General features: G+C 39.2%; 1 protein-coding gene across 2 annotated transcripts in view; it reads left to right on the forward strand.

Moving 5' to 3' along the window:
- LOC116705324 (cGMP-dependent protein kinase 1) overlaps nt 1-19143 on the forward strand; it is a 79492-nt gene that overhangs the window by 48772 nt on the left and 11577 nt on the right. For both annotated transcript variants that reach the window (XM_032541414.1, XM_032541413.1), the window contains exons 4-8: nt 2632-2737; nt 6119-6182; nt 7911-7988; nt 9548-9642; nt 18835-18900. In XM_032541414.1, coding sequence (XP_032397305.1) covers nt 2632-2737; nt 6119-6182; nt 7911-7988; nt 9548-9642; nt 18835-18900 — 409 coding nt within the window. The remainder of the gene's footprint in view (nt 1-2631; nt 2738-6118; nt 6183-7910; nt 7989-9547; nt 9643-18834; nt 18901-19143) is intronic.

Below are 19143 nucleotides of genomic sequence, written 5' to 3' on the forward strand. Positions count from 1 at the left end.
TATATATATATATATATATTTATATAACGTGTGGAAAATGTGTTTGGACTTTTGTATCAGTGCATGTTTATGTGTATGTCCACACAGCCGCATGTGTGTTTATATCAACAGCATACTTGTGTGTATTTGCATCTTATCTATGTATCTGATATCTGTGTGTGCTTGTACAATATGCCTGCATCACATCCATGTATCCACACATCTGTGCCTGTATACATTTGTATGTCACGCTGTGTGTTTGGGGTTCCAGCTCCAAGAAAGTGTCTTGAACTAAAAACAATGTCAGGCTGTGTAATGAGGACATTTCTCCTGAGGTTTTGCCCTATTTTAAAGTGCTGCCAAACACTTGGTCTGCAAAGAAATAATTGTGGTGTCCGTGGGAGTGTGTTCAGTCACTCATGTATGTGTATATAAATACCTGGAGTATATGAGTTTGTGCATTAGCACATTGTATGTGTGTATGTGTGCTAATGGAGCCATATTTACATTCCTAGTATTTGCCTGGTTATCACAGCTATCCTTGCCTAAAGACATTTTAAAAACTGTAAAAGATTTCCCTGGCCAGAATCACCTCTCTGTGCAAAAAGATCCTCACTCTCATAAACTTCTGTACTCACAAGGATAGCTTAGGTTTGTTTTATCTAAATCTGTGTGAAAAATGTCACATTGGGATGATGAGATGAAAAGCTCTGGCAACAGACACACACACTCAAACAAATTAGCAAACAGAGTGACTTATCTGATGAATTTGTGTGTAACATTACTACTTGTCCCTGTGGCCACAGAGCTCAATGCGCCTCTCCAGATTTGTTTTGGGGTCAGATCTTATTTTTATTACCCCTACTGTATAACACAATTAAAGTTGTAAAGTGGAAATGAGAGCATTTGTTGCAAAAGATAATGATACCTTGAGAAAACCCAACATCATTCTGAAATAATTACCATAAACTGCTGTCAACAAAGTGAAGCACTGAACTCTGAAAATCACTATTTGGCTCAGCTAGATGAAATATGGAATTTTTACATGTTTTGTTAAAAAAAAACAATTTTATCTAAAAAAGAAAGGAAATATCATGACACTCAGGTGTGGGTTAGAGGTCCATTGCTCTGATCAAAACCATGGTTCCAAAAGAGATCTGTCTAGGTGAGACATTCTGATTGAAAGAGACTACAGACCTGTTGATGCTAAATTCACAGAACATGGCAAGAAAAGGAATTTTGAAAGAGCCAGGCCTCCATCAAACACCAAACCAGCAGCAAAATTGAAAAAAAATTCAAAAGGTTTAGCATTGTTTCTCTTCTTTAAAGGTCTGGGTATTCTGTGAGGATTGCGGGAAGAGAACTGTAGCCTACATTATTTAAGGAGGTGTCAAAGAAGTGTAGTTTAACAGTGATGCATTCTGGGCATCTGTTCCCTAACTCAATTAAATGTTATCTAGCCTCAATAAGAAAACTGTCACAGTGAGGCAGAGGGATTGGGGGGTGTGCTATAGTTAACTAAGTGCCCCATATTACTATTTGCCAAGCTACTGTAGCTGTAATATTTTGCGGGACCCACGTGAGAGCAGTTTCCATGGGAACGCAGTCATCAAGGCTTTCCTCCCTACATATCTACACGAGAAGAAAAAGCTGTACTTGTATGGCTGTACTTGTTTCGTTGTCATGACTTTGTGAGTGATTGATGTCCTGTCACTGTTAAAATGCTCATCCTCAAAGTAATTTCCTTGAAAGTGTAGAGAGCGCGGACGACTACTCGTTTGAGTTCAGTGGAGGAGACAACTTCAGAGAGTCATGTTATTGCTAACTCATGACATTTCATAAAATTCTGACGCAGCTGCCAGATGTATGTAATGAGAAAACTGGCAAAACACGAGTTTGTCCATGTAAAGATACTACAGAGGAAATTAATGGCTGTATGTATGGTTTAATGTTTATCTTACATAACATAGACGCTCCATGGAACAATACTTCTGTGGAAAAACAAGACAAAATGCTAGACAGAAGAATATCAGGGGTACATCTTGTCTTTTATCACAGTTGATAATTGGCCTTAACTCAAGGAGCAATCAGTAACTCGAGGGGTTCAACTAATGAAAAAGAAAACCTGGGCATAGTCAAGTCAAACTCCTGACCTTAAACCAATTAAAACGCTGTAGCATGACTTGAAGCTAGCCATCCATGCAAGGTATTCCAAAAACACCAATTAACTTCAACTGCAGAATAAAGACTGCTTGTTCAGAATGCCTCCTAATAGTTTTGCAGGCCTGATCAGCAGCTAAAGAAACATGTTCATCCAAGTAATTGTAATAACATTGCCAAGAAAAAGTAACTAAACATAAAAAAGGATTTCTCCACCCTACTCGCTGAAAAGCGATTGCAGGAGGGTTTACCTTTCTTTAAATTCACTCACACATGCTACACACTATGATTCTTCTTTCATATCAAGTTCAATGTCAAATGTTTTAAAGTGCATATGATATTCACAATATCCATACTGCGCATCCTACCTTACAAAGCATAAAGATGTTGCTGAGCATGTATAATGCATAAAATGTGTTGTTTTATTATTCTGATTGCTTGAGGGTATTAACGGTCTTTCATTACATTGCTTATGTGTATTTTTCTTTCCAGCTCTAACAAATGTGAAGCTGTGGGCCATTGACCGACAATGTTTTCAGACGATCATGATGAGGACGGGTCTCATCAAGCACACAGAGTATATGGAGTTTCTGAAAAGGTGAGGAAGCCTGTTAGCTGTCCTACAATGACAGAAATATCATCCAGGATGGGGCTTTGATCTAAAATGCAATGAATGAATTACCTAAATGAATTCAGAAGACTATGTGTGAGCTGTTCCTCAGAAGATTCCTTACTCCTCATTGTTGCCTATAAATGATATAACTCACAATGAAATCCTGGTGGCGTTCATCCCACTGGAAAAATACCTTGTAACTGTAACATCTTTCTTTAATATCCCGATGTCTATCAGAGAGCCTTACACCCTAACAACCACAACCATAGTATCACTTAAAAGGCTTACATGGAGTATAGGATAAAAGAAAGACTCATCAAAAGACACAGGGAGAGCAGTGTGCGGTAATCACGAGGAATAAGATTTACATCTCATTCAGCATATATCTCTCTCGCTCCCTTTCTTTGTTTGACTTTCCTTTTTCACTTTGGTCTTCCTCACGCCACTTATGAAAATTATATCACATCTTTCCTATATTTCATATACCACTTAATTTTCTCATGAGATGCTGTTCTATTATTTTTCAACTTCCTCTCACATATGCAGGCCACTGTATTGCGTTGAATGTCAACATCTTCCAAAACGAGTCCTGGCTACTCCAAAAATTACTCCTGCTAGTGCAGTGGCCATTCAAAGCATGCCTATATGAGGGGTAAACCTCTATGAATGTGCGCCTGTTCCCAGGCACGCAGCGGCCGCAGGTTTGACCCCGTCCTGCGGCCCATTGCTAAATGCCATTCCCCCTCTCTTCCCTTTTGATGTCTTAAGCTGTCCTAGATAAATAAAGACCTAAAATGACAAAAAAATAATAGAAAAAAAACAAAAAATGCCTATTTGGAACGGGCTAATTGCTTGGCCTCCTGTATTGCTGCTTGTAGCTTTCCAAACGCACTTAATATGCAACTTAACTGTCTACTACTGACTTACTGTGTACTTCTATTTCATAGTAAAACATGATTTTTATAACATTTACCTGACAGAGAACGTTGCAGATTTAGATTTTACTCAGAAAATATCCCAATTAATATATGAGGCATTATTATTCACTATACAGCATTAAATAAGAATTGAAATGTCCACCTTGAAGTACATTTAGCTGATAATGCCTCTTATTTTACTGTAAGGAAGCGTTTAAAAGCAGAACTTGTACTGTGCTCTCACAGGCCGTTTAACCATATGGGTAAAGGGCCTCGGCTGCAGCTAATCTAGAGATTCGGCGTGTCCCCTTTTTTGTGTGGTGGTCACACATCTAGGTAGTATTAGGCGATTTGGCCCAGGCTACATAGTTAATTGTCACTTTCACCGCTTCACTTGGACCACTCAATCACGACTAGTTTACAGCAGTATAACTATTTACGGTAACCAATATACTATTTCTCCCTTTTCTTCTAAGAGTGGACTGTAATTTTTTACAGTAATGCATGATATTGCCGGTTAGGGAAACATAAAAGAAGCTTTAAGTGTTTGACCATAATGACAAATGCGGTTGAGAACAGTCTCCCTGGATAGTTTCAATAAAGCCACTTCAATCTCTGCTGTTTCTACAGTACCTTTTCACCATAAAGGAATAATCTATTGCTCTTACTTTCATGTCCTAAGACTGAAGCTATTTTAGTAATGGCTTTAACTAAAAAAAGACATTGTCTGTCTCTTTACTGAGTATTTGAGCATGTAGCAGTTCTTGCCTCTCAGCGGCTCTTATATAACAGTCCAACAGATTAGTCAATATTTAATAGATGTACATACGTATTGCTTGGTTTGGGCTCACTCTGTGTGTTGGGTTGATAAAAGGGTATGGGGGGGGGGGGGGGGGGGGGGGGGGGGGGGGTTGCAACTAGCAACATCTAATGAAAGAGCAGTAGTGAGTATAGTGTATAAGAACAAACACAGGCTGGCCCCTGAGTCGTCCACCCACAGTTAAACTGCTGTGAAATTATATATTTGTTGTTACAAGTTGTGGAGGGGAAAAACAGATAAAAAACAAACAGAGAAATCCCACATGGTATAACATACAGGAAGTGAGTTTGCTCGAGAAGACCTTTTTTATTATCCTTTCTAGCATGAATTTGTAATCCCTCAAACACATTGCTCCAGGAAGGGTAACTGCGATGGTGTCCAATGAACTGACAGGCATCACCTAAGTTTACAAAATGAAAATAGCTTTAAATTGATATTTTTAAAGGCAGGTGGGCTTTGACTCTACCCTCTCCCTCTGACTCTACTTAAGATAAAAGTCTGCCTGGCATGAAAAAAGAAGCCATCTGCCCAACAATAAATGAAAAGACATGGAAAATGAGCATGGGAAAGCAGTAATCAAACCCCTTCATCAAAGAAGTGTTGGTTTTTCTAAGATCACAACAGAAATGATTTGTTATCTTTACTCACGGTTGCATAGTGCCATGAGTGTAATGATGTTAGAATTTTTCAAATGATCAAAAACACCACATTAGTGAAAATGCACTTCCCCGGTGGCCTTGTATAATTGATTAATTTCCTGTAACACAATTAAGTTGTTAAACTATGAATTTACTACAATAGAGTATATTTGTTGATGTTGACAGCTCTGCAGCTTAAGGGAAACTCCATATGTTTCAAGTAGGGTCCTTCGTTCACTGCCTAGCTGGTTAACTAGTGCCTCTGCTGAAAAAGCAACAACATAAGGATCAACACAGTGGCTAGGGCCTGGGTCGGGGGCCAAGACAAGATGCTTCATGGGCGAAAAGTCCATTTTTCACCAACAGGGGTTATTTTCTCTCCCCCTTGATAAACATTAGGCCAGTTTTATTCAGTAGGCTTGATAGCAGGCAAATAACATTCATTGATGCTACCGGGAAGCAAACGGAACAAACAGTAGAGCTTCATGTTGGTGTATTCACCCTAAGGACCTGATTCCCTGTTGTTTAACTCGACACGTTGCCCTGTACAAGCTGAAATATTTATATTGTATTGCAAATACTGTAATGCAACATACTGCAAAATATTGATTTTATATGTTTCTGTGGCCTCTACGTATGTTGCTCACTTCAGATGAAAGGTCTGCTTCTATTCTAGTCAACTCTTTCAAAGTTTTTTTTAAATCCGAAAACAAAAGACTTAAAGCTTGGTTAGGCAGGAAGTTCGTCTTTGGCATCATTGAGCAAACATTCCGTAACCTTTTAGCATATTGTAAGGCAGCGGGAAAGACTTCTGCAACTCCTCTTGGCTCTGTTTACAGGATTTAGTAAACTTTGGCCAATCACAAGTCATTGTACTTGTGCAAAGAAAACTGGACGGTAAATCTCATACCTAGACTTACACTGCTAACAGCATCAGGATCACAATCATGCATACGCCCGTGCATAAGCCTTTTTTTCCCTTTTCTTGCAGCGTTCCCACATTCCACGACCTGCAGGAAGATATTCTGAGCAAGCTTGCCGATGTCCTTGAGGAGGTAAGTGCCTCTTTCAAAGCCTTTGACATCTGCAGCACAAAGCAGACACCTCCAAACATCTTACTAGATTTCCATACATTTATCTCCCAAAAGAAGACATAATACAGATAGTGTTAGTGTTAAAATGGACAGAATGTTGTAAATGATTAGGACATGAAAAATCATTGAAATGCCCTTATAACTACAGAATGTTTTCTTTTTGAGATGTTTTCCTAAATCACATTTTCTACCCATCTGCACACCACTTCGTTTGATGTTTTTTTCCCAGCATAATTTAGTTATGCAAACTCATTTTCAGTTACACTTTTGATGTGTGCTGCTAATATTGAGACTTCCAACATTGAATTGAATTGCATTAAAATATGGCCTTTGCCTCCTTTTTTTTAGGTTGTTCAATGACACTTAAGTGTATGTGTGCAATCATTTGTATATAAAATAAATTGTTTCCAGATTATTGCTTTTAAGAGATTAAAAAGGAAAACTTGTTGCAGATCTTTTGAATTTTAAGACTTGAGGAATGGATTGGTCATGTAATGTCTACGCTGGTTTGGGTAGGAGATTCTAGTTGTGTAGCCTACAAAAACAAGCAAAGGAAAGCTTTGTTTTAATAAGACATATACAATAGCTGTTCAATATAAATATAAAAAATTGCAAGCACCCCTGCAATGGTGACTATCGTTACTCCCACACTGTTTAACAAGCCTATACATGTACTCATGATTTATGCGTTTGTACTGTTGGCTGAGGGAGATATTAGTGTTGGGAAGTTGTTTCAGTTTATATTTATCAGCTTCATAGACTGTTGATTGCCGTTACCCAGCAATTAACCAATCAGTGGTGTGTGAAATTTGACATGGCCCATCCAAAGTTTCTTTTTTTTTTGTGACCAAATGTTTTTCATTCCTAGATTACAAACAGTTACAAACAGTATGCTGAGACATGAGAACGTGTCCAAGGACCAATACAAAAAACACACACACAGAGGAAAGACAGGAAGGAGGGAGACACAACAAAAACACAACAGCAAGAGCAATGTCCGCAGCTCACAAACAACAACACACAGAAACACTCCAATGTTTCTCTTTAGAGATAAGGTAATGTTATTCCTTGTATGTGCAGAGGTCCCATAGTATGGTGGTGCTGGGTCACATAATGGCCTTTAAGTGACATAAGTGTCTTGTCTTTTGGTCTGTGATTAATTTTTGATTACTATACCCTTGACAATGTAGTCCCTATCTGGCACTAAATTTTATTTGTTAACACAAAGAGTGAATGTGTGTGTGTGAAAGTGTCTTTCCATTTATGTGTGTTGGCCTTGTGCATGATGACCAGTCCAGAGGTTGTGCTTAACCAATGCATGCTGGGATAGGCCCGGCACCCATAACCCTGAACAGGATTATTTGGTATAGAAAATTGATGGATGTTTGTACTAATTTTATTCTTGGAAAGTAGGTGTTATTTGCTTTCAAATCTAATGCAGTAGTGGTCATTTATTCACTCTATTTTACCTGCTCATTCATGTTTAAGGTCACAGGACATATCCATGCAAGCAGTGGGTGGAAGGCAGAGAAACTTTGTTGTTGATCTCACTGCACCTTATTAAGCATTAATTTCTCTGCAGTTGTTGTCTCTGATTAGCGAGGTCTCAATCCCAATGTGAGAAAGAAGACAAAAGAACCATAGTGTGCTTGAATAACACTTCTCGTCTCTGGTCTTCTCTTCTAACAGACACATTACGGAGATGGAGAGTACATCATCAGACAGGGGGCTAGAGGAGACACTTTCTTCATCATCAGTAAGGGAAAGGTGAGAACAGTGCCTCTAGCCTAACACCTAAATAATCATCAAAACATCAACAACACAGAGCATCGTGCCACACATGGGAAAAAAAGACACCTATCTTTGAAGCAAAGTGGAAGTATTTTTGGTGAAAGTTGGCTGTCATCAATCATCTTGAGATAAGGTAGATGCCGCCTCTGTCATCATCTCTTGCAGATGCTCTGGGAGCATCTAGGAAGGTGAATGGAGTCACTTTTATTTCACCTTTCTATCATCAACACTGGCTTTTACACTGAGTGCAGATGACTCACTGTCCCGCCTGACATCAAAACTGTTGGTGGGCTTTCATGTGCTTGTATTGTTAACATGTTTTGATTAACATGTTTGTTCCGGTACTCTTCCTCCTAATTTGCTCCCTGCTCATCATCCATATCTTTCTTATTCTTTGTCCTGATGCTTCGTTCACTGGTCATGTTCCTCCTCCACCCTTCCACTACCCCTCATCCTCCTCATCATCATTACTTTATGAGCTTTTGTACAACATAATAATAAAAAGATTTAAGTCTTTAAAATCCACAAATGGTAAGATTTGAACTTACTAAATATATCCATAAAATATCCCCTCAAGACACAGTGAGTAAAACAAATTCATATTATTTTTTAACAGTTCATACGTCCAGGATGTCATTGTAAAGAATGAAGATAGTTTTCCGTCTTTTTTACTCTCCATTCACCACAAACAGATGCAACCCACTTCACAAGGTTGGCACAACTACATTACAAACAAATAAACACAGGGACGCAGACATGAACACACACACCCACGCGCACACACTCACACACTCTCACACACACACACACACACACGTTCCTGACCTTATCAATGCTTTTCGCATGGCTATTCCCACATCTCTCACTTTGTCTCCATCTAGACCCCTGAGGATGCACTTTGTCTAGAAGAAATCCCACCAAATTTTAGCATCTCACAACACATACATAATCTGCGATTGGCCTACACCTTTTACCTTCTCTTAGTCCTTCTTCTTCTTCTTCTCTTTGCTTTTTACTGCTCTCACATGATAATAATAGATCTTTAATAATTATGCTGTCACTCAGGTGTTGGGAGCAGTACATTGTGCTGGTGCTGGATAAGCTGAAACCACTGCGCAGAACTGAGTAATGGATGAAGACAAGATCCTTCATTAGGCAAAAACGACAATCTCCATTCACTTCCTCAAAAATCTACTCAAGTGCCATTACTTTGATTTGTAAAGTCTACCAGCACAGCGCCATCGCTCACATGTTATCTGGCTGATAAGTGGCCAGTGTCAACCTCAAGATCCTGTCATCTATTTGTGACAGATTACCCCATTTTTTGGGCATTTTCAGCCTTCATTTTTTTTGACAGGACATAAGATATGAAAGGGGAGAGAGAGGGAGAATGTAAATGTACTTTCCTTTACTTGCCACACATCTTTATACTGTCATAAATCACCCTTTCTTTTTCACTTTTTATCCCATCTTCCTCCTTGTCACATTACTCTCTAACTCTCCTCTGCCTGGCCTGGTTTCTGTTTTTTCACTAGGTTAATGTGACCAGGGAAGATTTGCCCAACGGAGAGCCTGTCTACTTGCGCAGCCTCGGAAAAGGGGACTGGTTTGGAGAGAAAGCACTGCAAGGGTAAGATTATTTCTAATAACACTGCCTCTTCCAATTTAAATCTTCTGTTCTCCCGCTGTTTCTGTCTCCCTCACTCTCACCCACTTCTCTTCTAATTTTCACTCTCAACCTTTTTATTACCCTCTGTTTTATACTTAGCATGCATCTATCCTTTCTAATTTGCTATCAATCAGCCTCCAGCTCCTATCTGCCCTTATTATTTTTCATCACTCACTTCTTCTGAGATGCATGATAACTTGCTAAGTGTTTAGCTTTGCACATTGTTCAACTTCAGGCCTGATTTACGGCAGCTGTTCCAGGCACGCTTTTGAGATTAGACACAAATATTCCATCTCTGAACCAAAAAAAAATTGAACTATTTATAAAGAAAAAGTCTAAACTGTCATAGAAATCCAAATGTTTTTTATCAGATAGGATTTTTTTCTGCAACTGAAATAATATGCTGAGATCAGGTTTTATCAGCAAACATTTTTAAATGATTGGTTACATATCGTATTCCTAGCCAAAATTATTTAGACAGCATGAGTATCTAAATATGCAGCTATTTTACCTCCAACTCCCTTTGCAGAATGTACAAAGAAAGGCGCACACATTTGCTGTGGCGTGCTGCTCTTTGTCAAGCTCTATTTGTGCCTCGATCAAAAGAAAAAAAGCTTGTGTTCAACTGATAGTGTAGATTCCTCACAACTCCAAGCAACAACCTGTCTGTTCTATCTTTTGCACACAGCTATGTCACACAAAACACAGAGGACAAGCAATTATTTTGTGTGCACTTTTATGTTTGACACTGGTATAGTATGCTCTCAGCTGAAGACTCATTTTAGTGAGACAACACTATCTTTATACCTCTTTAGATTCATTTGTCTTTACTTTTCACTTCCTGTCTTGGTTGCCAGGGCATCCTGATATCAAGGACATCTTAATGCTGTCCTTTACGTATTATCACTGACTTTTATGAAACATTTGTGTTATGTATGTGAGCATAGTAGCTGTGACTAAGACAGCATCACATGTCAATAGAGATAAACATGTAATACACAAACATAAGCCAAGCACGAATAAACATTTGTGTACGCCTGTGCCAGGAATTTCTAGGTGTGAATATGTACAAGAGACAAGTTTGACCATGTTGTATATACTTTAGGGATCTAATGATTCACAGCTTCTGCTAACTTTTGATCCCCTGAAATACTTTCACTGAAAGAACACTTCAGTGTAATAAAAATATTTTCTATGGCTTCTGGCACCAAAGCCCAGGGCCCTGAGGTTTTATTTTTACCCTGCTGTTTGTCCTGTCTTGTCATGACTGTGAGCCTCAGTGCACAATGTATTATTTAAACAGAGGGAGGGGAGAGATAAAGAAAATGGTCTGGAGTGTGTTATGTCTGTGAGGGGTCAGGTAGAAACAGAAACCATATGCTCTGAGAGAACATTTAAATGTGTGCAAGCGCATAGCCAACAGTGTCAACATAAAAGAAAATGGAGATGTCGCCATCTTGTGGCCACCAAATGTGAAGCCGCCTTAAATTAGCTGTCAAGCCCTAAATAACTACATAATTCACACCTTAAAAGCATACTGTATAATATATTTTTATATTAAATTGAATCAAAGCAGTATCCTGTTAAAAATAAATGGTGTTTGTTGTAAAAACACACTATAAGTCATTCTTTTTATTTTCAAAAGGAACACTCCAGATGCTAGATGTGATGTTCAGGTAAAAGCTGGAATTGCACAGATGGTTGGGCTTTACCCATATCTTAAAGCTAATGACCATAGGATATGAAAGATGACAAAGTATTAATATGCATGCAGAACATGTGAGGCACGGGAAGCTTGATCTCTTGGCAGTGGGAGGAGAAGGTTATTCCAAATAGAAATTTGATCCTTTTATAGAATAGAATAGAATAGAATGCCTTTATTGTCATTATACACAAGTACACGGTACTTGTGCAACGAGATTAAAGCAATCCCTTTGCAGTGTTGACACAAAAAATATAAGAATATAACAGCATAAAATATAACAGTATAAAATATCAAAAATATAAAGTCAAAGATATAAAGTGTAGTGACTGTCTAGTGTAGTGACAAAAAAAAAAAAAAATTATACTAATGATAAGTAGAAAACGTGCTATTTGATGAAAGAGAGCATGAGACAAAGTATTCATTCACAATGGTTTGAGGAGCACATGTGCTACTTTTGGGTCAAATTATTTGAATTTTCCAGTAATTCAGTGATTTCTTGTATTTGTTCCCTAAAAGGAAAACTGCAAACATCTTGATGTGTCATGCTGGCGATTACCTATTTATTTAAAATTTATCCTTAAAGGGATATTTCAGCGCTGGAAAAATTAACATTTATTTAAACTGGGTTAGTTATGTAGTAGAAATGTGATTTTTTTTTTTTTATTGGTGCCTTCTAGACAGAGAAAAGCCAGAAAATGTATTTTTGGCTCATGTGGATGAAAGACAAGAACTCCCAGAATGCACTTGCTTCCCTTCCCAACGAGTCCACTACCAAGCCACACCTTCCGGTTATTGACATAGACAGTGAGGCAGTCAAGTCAACTCAAATGTGTTTAATTTGCATTTCAACTATACACAAAACAACATTTCACTGTGGTTCTAGTGGTGTACACACATTGAAAGTAAAAACATTACATAAAAGCAACATACGATACAAGCTACAGTACACACACGTTATAAGTTCAGCTAATGCATTGATAGAATAAGCGCTTGGAGTGATGCTCTTTAAAGCAGCTTTATTAAGAACATCCCATGCTTTTTTTAATCAAGAAAATACTATTTTTTCTACATCCCACTAAAACAAAGTGCTCTTCCCACTTCGGCATCTGCTGTTCATCATCTGTTGTCACAAACGCCTTTTGTCTTGGAGTGTCTTGAGTGGAAGAAGCCTATTCAACTACACCTTTGATGGTCAAGCAAGTCTCACAAATTTAAATGATTGAGATGCTGGCAATCTTCGAACTAGGCTTTTGATCAGAGGGCTCTTCTGCACGGCCATCTTTCTAATTAGAAGTTAACTGCTTGTGCCCTTGCTCATGAAACTCAATAGCCCCTACTTAAAGGCTACTCTGTCCATCTGAAGAAGTTGCCTTTGATCTGGGAGAACATATTTACAAATCAAAGTCTGTTCTGTCCTGCTAGCCACAATGGTTTTGTTTGAGCTTTAGTGAGTGCTGGTGTGTGATATGTGTAAATTAAAGCAGCCAAAGAAATATCAGATTACATATTTTCTTTAAGGGGTTAGTCCAATACTCAAGTACAGTTGGTGGATGTTTCAAGAATAGATCTCATGTTATATTCTTCCTTTACTGGTGAAGTGTAAACTTTCAGTTGAGATGTAGATCCATCAAAATAACAGACGGCATGTGCCCTGACCTCCTCTCCTTGGTGTATTTTGTGTGCAGGGCTGCCAACTTTTCCCAAAACCTTGGAGTGAGATTTGGGGGGGCAACCCATATTTTGCCACGTACAAAGCAATTTTTTGTGGTCTTTATCCTTCAGGGTTTAAATTGTGATTTGTGATATGTGGGGGGGTGGGGTTCTCCCTAGGGGGGTCTGGGGGTATGCCCCCCCAGGGAAAAAAATTGAAAAATAAACCATTAAAGGGCACTTTCTGGAGAGTTTTTTTGCAAAAAAATGGAGAAATCAAGTCTTACCTGATAGTGCAAAAACTGTAGGGTTAAGAGCCTTTGCATTGTTGTAGTATCAACAGGTTTTACGGCATTCCGCATTTACATTATATACATTATTAACTCTTATGATATAAGAACTGACCCAGACAACGTGCCAAACTTAATGAACCACATGAGAGACAGTAGCAAATCTCATCAACAGCTGAGAAGATTTGGGTCTGTGGGAACAGGGCCAGGGGTCCCTGGTGTTGGGACAAGGGACCCAAAGTTAAATTAATGTGAGGGATCAACTAAGACCACTGAAATTCTAAAGAATAAGAACCACTGATCTACATAAATTCTAATCCTTTAACCTTTGTGCCAAGGTTCAGTAATGTTTGGCCTCATCCTCTGGCCCACTTACTGGATTTACTTTTTGGGGAAAAAAAGACTATTTGTTCATTTCATAAAACATCAAATTAATATTTACAGTTACATTTAGAGATGCACCGAGGTTAGAGAAGCACAATAGTGGCCAACGTTGCAGTATAGTATAATAGTATAGTGTATATATGTAGTATATATAGTATAGGATATATAGTAAGCTAGATGTGTTTCACCAGTTTCTGCCCATGTTTACAACTTTGTGCCATTCAAAATATAACTCTCCCATCTTGTTGTCCGAGATGTGGAGAGTGTCAGCTGTGCATGTCATTGCTCCGCTGATATGGTAGATCTCATTCAGACCGTCTGACAGACACAGACGCCCATTCGGGTCTGGTCTCTGACAAAGTTTAGAGGAGGCTGTACGCTGCGCATTATCGGAGGACTACACGGATGCAACGCGTCACTGTCACAGCAGAGCAGGTCCACTAACATGAACGAAGTTGCTACGCTACCAGCCGCGCTGCTCACCTCTATGTTACAGAGAGAGTGGACACGAAGCGACGGACGGGTCTGTGATACTCAGAGCTCTTACCTAAAGCCGGGGAAATGGGATGGATCGTAAAAAATATTCTCAGTTTGCGACAATTCGAAACTTTCACAGACAGGGAGCGCTCTTGAACCCCCTCACAGTCTCTGAAAGCTCAACTAGTGGCTAAACAGATAAATCTATAGATAAACTCATCTATCAGAAATTTGACCGACCGGGTTGACACTTCAGCGTGAGAAATCGGGGGTGTGGCGTGTGAGCGTGTGAAACCAGTCAAATGCGTGTGTCTCACGGCCAATGCGTGAGAGTTGGCAGCCCTGTGTGTGTATGTGGGTTCCAGTAGAGGATGAGCGACTAATATAGTCGCTCATCAAAAAAAGGTGTGACGTCACTGACAGAAATGTAATTGGTGTCAGTGACTACTCTCAGATCGACAATAGCCCTCTGATATATCACAGTGAAAGGCTGTGTGGGTGTGTTGCCATAGGTATCAGTGAGAAGATTGAACCAACCAGGAAGTCCACTTTGAAGGTTTATCAGATATCAAATGGGCACATCACTTTTTACTCATTTGTGGCAGGGTTTTCAGCAAATCTGGAAAGTTAACACAACAACAAAGTTAGTCAGGTTCAAACAGTGACAGAAACAGTAGAATTAGCCCACTGCTACAAGGAACATGCTGCAAGGCTTTAGCCATGCCAGTAGCATGGCCCAAGGAATGACTATTGGATGGATTACCTTGAAATATTGGAGAGACATTCATGGTTCCATGACAAAGTATCCTAATACATATCACATGGCAACATGGTGGCCCAGTGGCTAGCATTGTGAGCAACAGTGCTAGCCACTGGGCCACCTCAGTCACAGCAAAAAAATTCTGGGATTGTTAACTTTTCATCTCATTTAATTTGCCCTATACTTTCATGACTACACACAAAATATGACATTCCCTTGAGCCTCAGCTGTACTTGCTGTTTTGTGCTAATAAGAAAATGCTAACGTCACACGCTAAACTAAGACGAGAAACATGGTAAACAGTATACCTGTTAAACATTGACATGGTAATATTGTAATGTTGTCATTTTAAGCATGTTAGCATGTTGCTTATGTTGACAATTATCTCAAGCTAACAGAGGCAATAGCATGACTGTAGAGTCTTGTTACCTGGTCTGTGCACTTGCACAAAACATTTTGCACATTTTGCACATTTTTTGAAGTGCTCTTCAGTCCAAATGATTTGTAGAATCACCCATCTCCCTTCACTTCATACCTCAGTCCTTTAATAGCTCATCCCCCATGAGTCAAAGCATTGGCTGCCATCTGCTATTAACTACAAATCTGTATATTTTACATTGCTGTTGGATGTTTCTGTGTGCATCCTCTGTACATTTTATTTTGCTCTAAAGCATATCATAGATTTCTAGACTAAAGACATCTTATGACGTCTTATTTTATACAGCAACTGCTCTCAGTTCATACTTTCACAGCATGAAAATCAGCTACTAAAGACTTGAATCTTTTTTAAGACTGCTTGAAAAGTACTTTCTCAAAGTGAATCCCATGTTGCCCTTTTTATTTTTGTAACACAATTGTTGCGTTGTGATGCAGGACTGTTTCTTCAGACGTTCCCCTACGGCCAACATTTTATTTTAGGTGTTGGAAAACAAGGGGGACTGGGGATTGAGGGGTGTTAAAGCTGAAAACAGCCTTAAGCATTGCGAATAAGCTTCAGCATAATGCACCAGTCTGGCAGTATGATCTGTCAATCGCAGACTGAGTAAAAATAATTACAAACACTGCCAATAACGGCCACTAAGATAATTTTCATACATGATGAACAGGTGTTCCAAGTTAGTGTTTTATTTTTTGGGGGGGATTTTCTGCCTTTCATTTTTGACAGAACAGATAGGTGCGAAAGGGGGAAGATATGCAGGAATTCTTCACAGGTTGGATTCAAACCTGGACCTCTGCATCGAGGCATACACCTCGAAGTAAATGTGCACCTGCTCTACCCACTGAGCCAACCCGGCCACCCAGTTAGTGTTTTAATATGTTTGTGGCATCTGAGACTTGAGAGTAACCTTTCCACATTATCTTTTCCACACTGTGTTTGGTTATGCTTACTAGATAGCTTGTTACTAAAACAATGTTTAGCAGCAAGACTTGGATGTTTGGGCTTGGAAAAGAAAAAAACGTGGAAAAGTGGTCATACTCATATAATTTGCAGTTAATGGGAAATAAACACTGGCACAGTTATTGACTTAAGTATTTTAATACCAACCTGTTACACAGATATCCAGGCCCACCTGAATACCTCTCGGTCACAGAATTAAAGCACAAATCATTGGCTGTGCATCCCACAGCCACCTCTTGTTCTTGCCCCAGGCTTTACTCCAGCTTTACTTTTCTCAATACAGCTCATAGCTGCTGCCCAATTCTCAGCCTCCAAGCATGTACGTTATTTTCATAACCCCCCCTTCCCGGGACACCAGATAACTGTCCAATTACCAGGTTCATTTCAGATATCTACTAGAAATCAACACCACAGGCTCCCTCTTGTGTAATCCCAAAGGACATTCCAGACACAGCATGCAGCTGTTTTTAGTGCGTCTTTGCTTGTGTGTGTCTGTTTTCTGCGCAGCAATTAACAAATGCAGAGCCATCTTGGCATAATGAATCTCTTATGCTCAGCAGCATGCAAAGGAATCATTCTGACAGATATTGTTTAACGATTGTGTCTCACATAGAACATCGCTAGTATCAACGCAATGTAACAGTAAGTTGTTTTCCCCGAGTCGAGCAACCGGGGCCAGGTGTAACAAGCTGTTCTCTAATATGAAACCCTTGAGGTCTCTTTAGGATGATTCATGCTTACGTAACCACTATTTAATATAGCCCATAGTGTTGCCTGGTTTTGTTGTATCACCATGGTTAGTAAATGACACAAACACTGTTTACTTCCTTTTGCAAGAGAAATTAACAGATTGTGGGTGTCGCTGTAGTTGTAGCTCATTATAATTAATAAGGAAACGTGTGTGTGTGTGTGTGTGTGTTTGTGATCTACAGCTGGCGGATTGTCACTCGCAAATTCATAGCTGGGACATTACTGCACAAGCATGTGTGCCTCAACAGCCTTTAACAGAGCAAGTTGACCCCCTATTCAGGTTTTGAATATTTGAATAATAATCAAATTATACCTATGCTCTGAGGGTCTCTTGTGCTTCCCTTCATGACTTACACAAATCCCAAAACATCTCTTCTATTCTCTTCTCTTCCCACCTCAGTCCTGTGATCAATGAGAAATCATTTCCCACAGACTCTTGTTCCCCAAATAAATGATTACATAATCAATAGTAACAACCCCGGTGTATCAAAGTGCCTTCATCCAAACTGGGACATTTGTTGTTCTTTCCCCCATTAATCTTGTTATTAATACTGTAAATGTACTTATGTACATGGTATTGAATGCTGTTGTGGGTAAACAGAAGAACAGGTGGAGCAGTGTTTGCCAGAGTATTGCGTTAAGAGCAGGGATGCAGGCCATAGGAGCTTATCAGAGGTAAAGGAAATACTGTATGAGCAATGAGCCCCAATAGTCATCTGTTAATATATCCTTTGCCCCTGACAAACCTCTCCGCTGCTCCCAGTTCCTCTGTAGTCCTCATCTTTCAAAATGTGTTGTTCCCCTACCAGCTGTGACCTTTATTCAAAGGGGTCAGCAGAAAGAGTGAAGCAGCGTGTGTGTGTGTGTGTGTGCGTGAATGTGTGCGTGTGTGTGAGTTTGTGCACAAGGAGGGGTGTGTTTGGAAGAGGGAAAGGGAGTTGACATAGCACGAGGAGGAATTGTCACCTCAGCTCATTGAAATAGGTTGCCATATGTGAGCTCAGATCAGACACAGATTGCCAGCCACTGTCAGCACTTAAATTGAATTGAATCACCTCTTTTCAAATCAAGAGCAAAATTTGTTTAAGCTTTTTTTTTGCTCACATTGTACTGTTAAATTAATCCAGAGTATGCTCTTTTTTCTTTTCAAAAAAGTGGGCACAATATAATCTGCTAATGGAACATCCCCTGAAGAGTATACTGTCTTTGTAATATTTGACTCTGCGTCAAAGTGGAGAACACTACACTTGGATTGGAGATTTATATAAAAGTACAACAGACGTGTCTTTGTTGGAGGGCTGTCCTGGACGGTGCGCTGGTTCAGAGTTAGAGCTTATCGCTTATTGCTGTGCAGAAAATCTTTCACAGTGAAGGATGGATTCTTGGGATACAGACTCAGAGGACTCATGCAGTTGGGGCGACTCCTCAGAAGAAGCGTCATCATCAGATCATGATGTCAACTATAATAAAGAGTAATGCCAAGTGATGTGTGTTGCCTGTTTAGAGTAATGATTTCATTGTGTGGCAATGGCATTTAAGGGGTGAATGTTGAATAAGACATAACTGATATGCAGGTGTTATGTTTAGACTATTTCCATCATTACCACTCTAATAAAGATTATTATTTATTTAACATAAATAATATTGTGATTTAAAAATGGCCACAGGTTGTGAACCTTGGATCAAATGTGCCAATTTTGCTATTGGGCCTGATTGTGTTGTATGATCTTTTGTCCAGGGAGGACATCAGGACGGCCAACGTCATTGCAGCAGAGGCAGTCACCTGTCTAGTCATCGATAGAGAGTGAGTATCAATAAGGTTATTACCCACATAACAAAATTACTTTTCTACATTGTTAATTTCTTTTTTTCACATTAAAGTGGTACAAGAGGTAAGTTGTTATTACTTTAAAAAAAACATTTAAGCTCTCATGGAAATGTCATTTTTTTCCTAAATAATCCAATAAATTAAATTTAATTGAAATTGAGGAGAGAAAAAGAGTGCATTTGCAGGATCATGCTTCTCTTTCACCTCACTTCCTTACAG

Source organism: Etheostoma spectabile, chromosome 17 (genome assembly GCF_008692095.1).
Source record: "Etheostoma spectabile isolate EspeVRDwgs_2016 chromosome 17, UIUC_Espe_1.0, whole genome shotgun sequence".
Taxonomy (NCBI): Eukaryota; Metazoa; Chordata; class Actinopteri; order Perciformes; family Percidae; genus Etheostoma; species Etheostoma spectabile.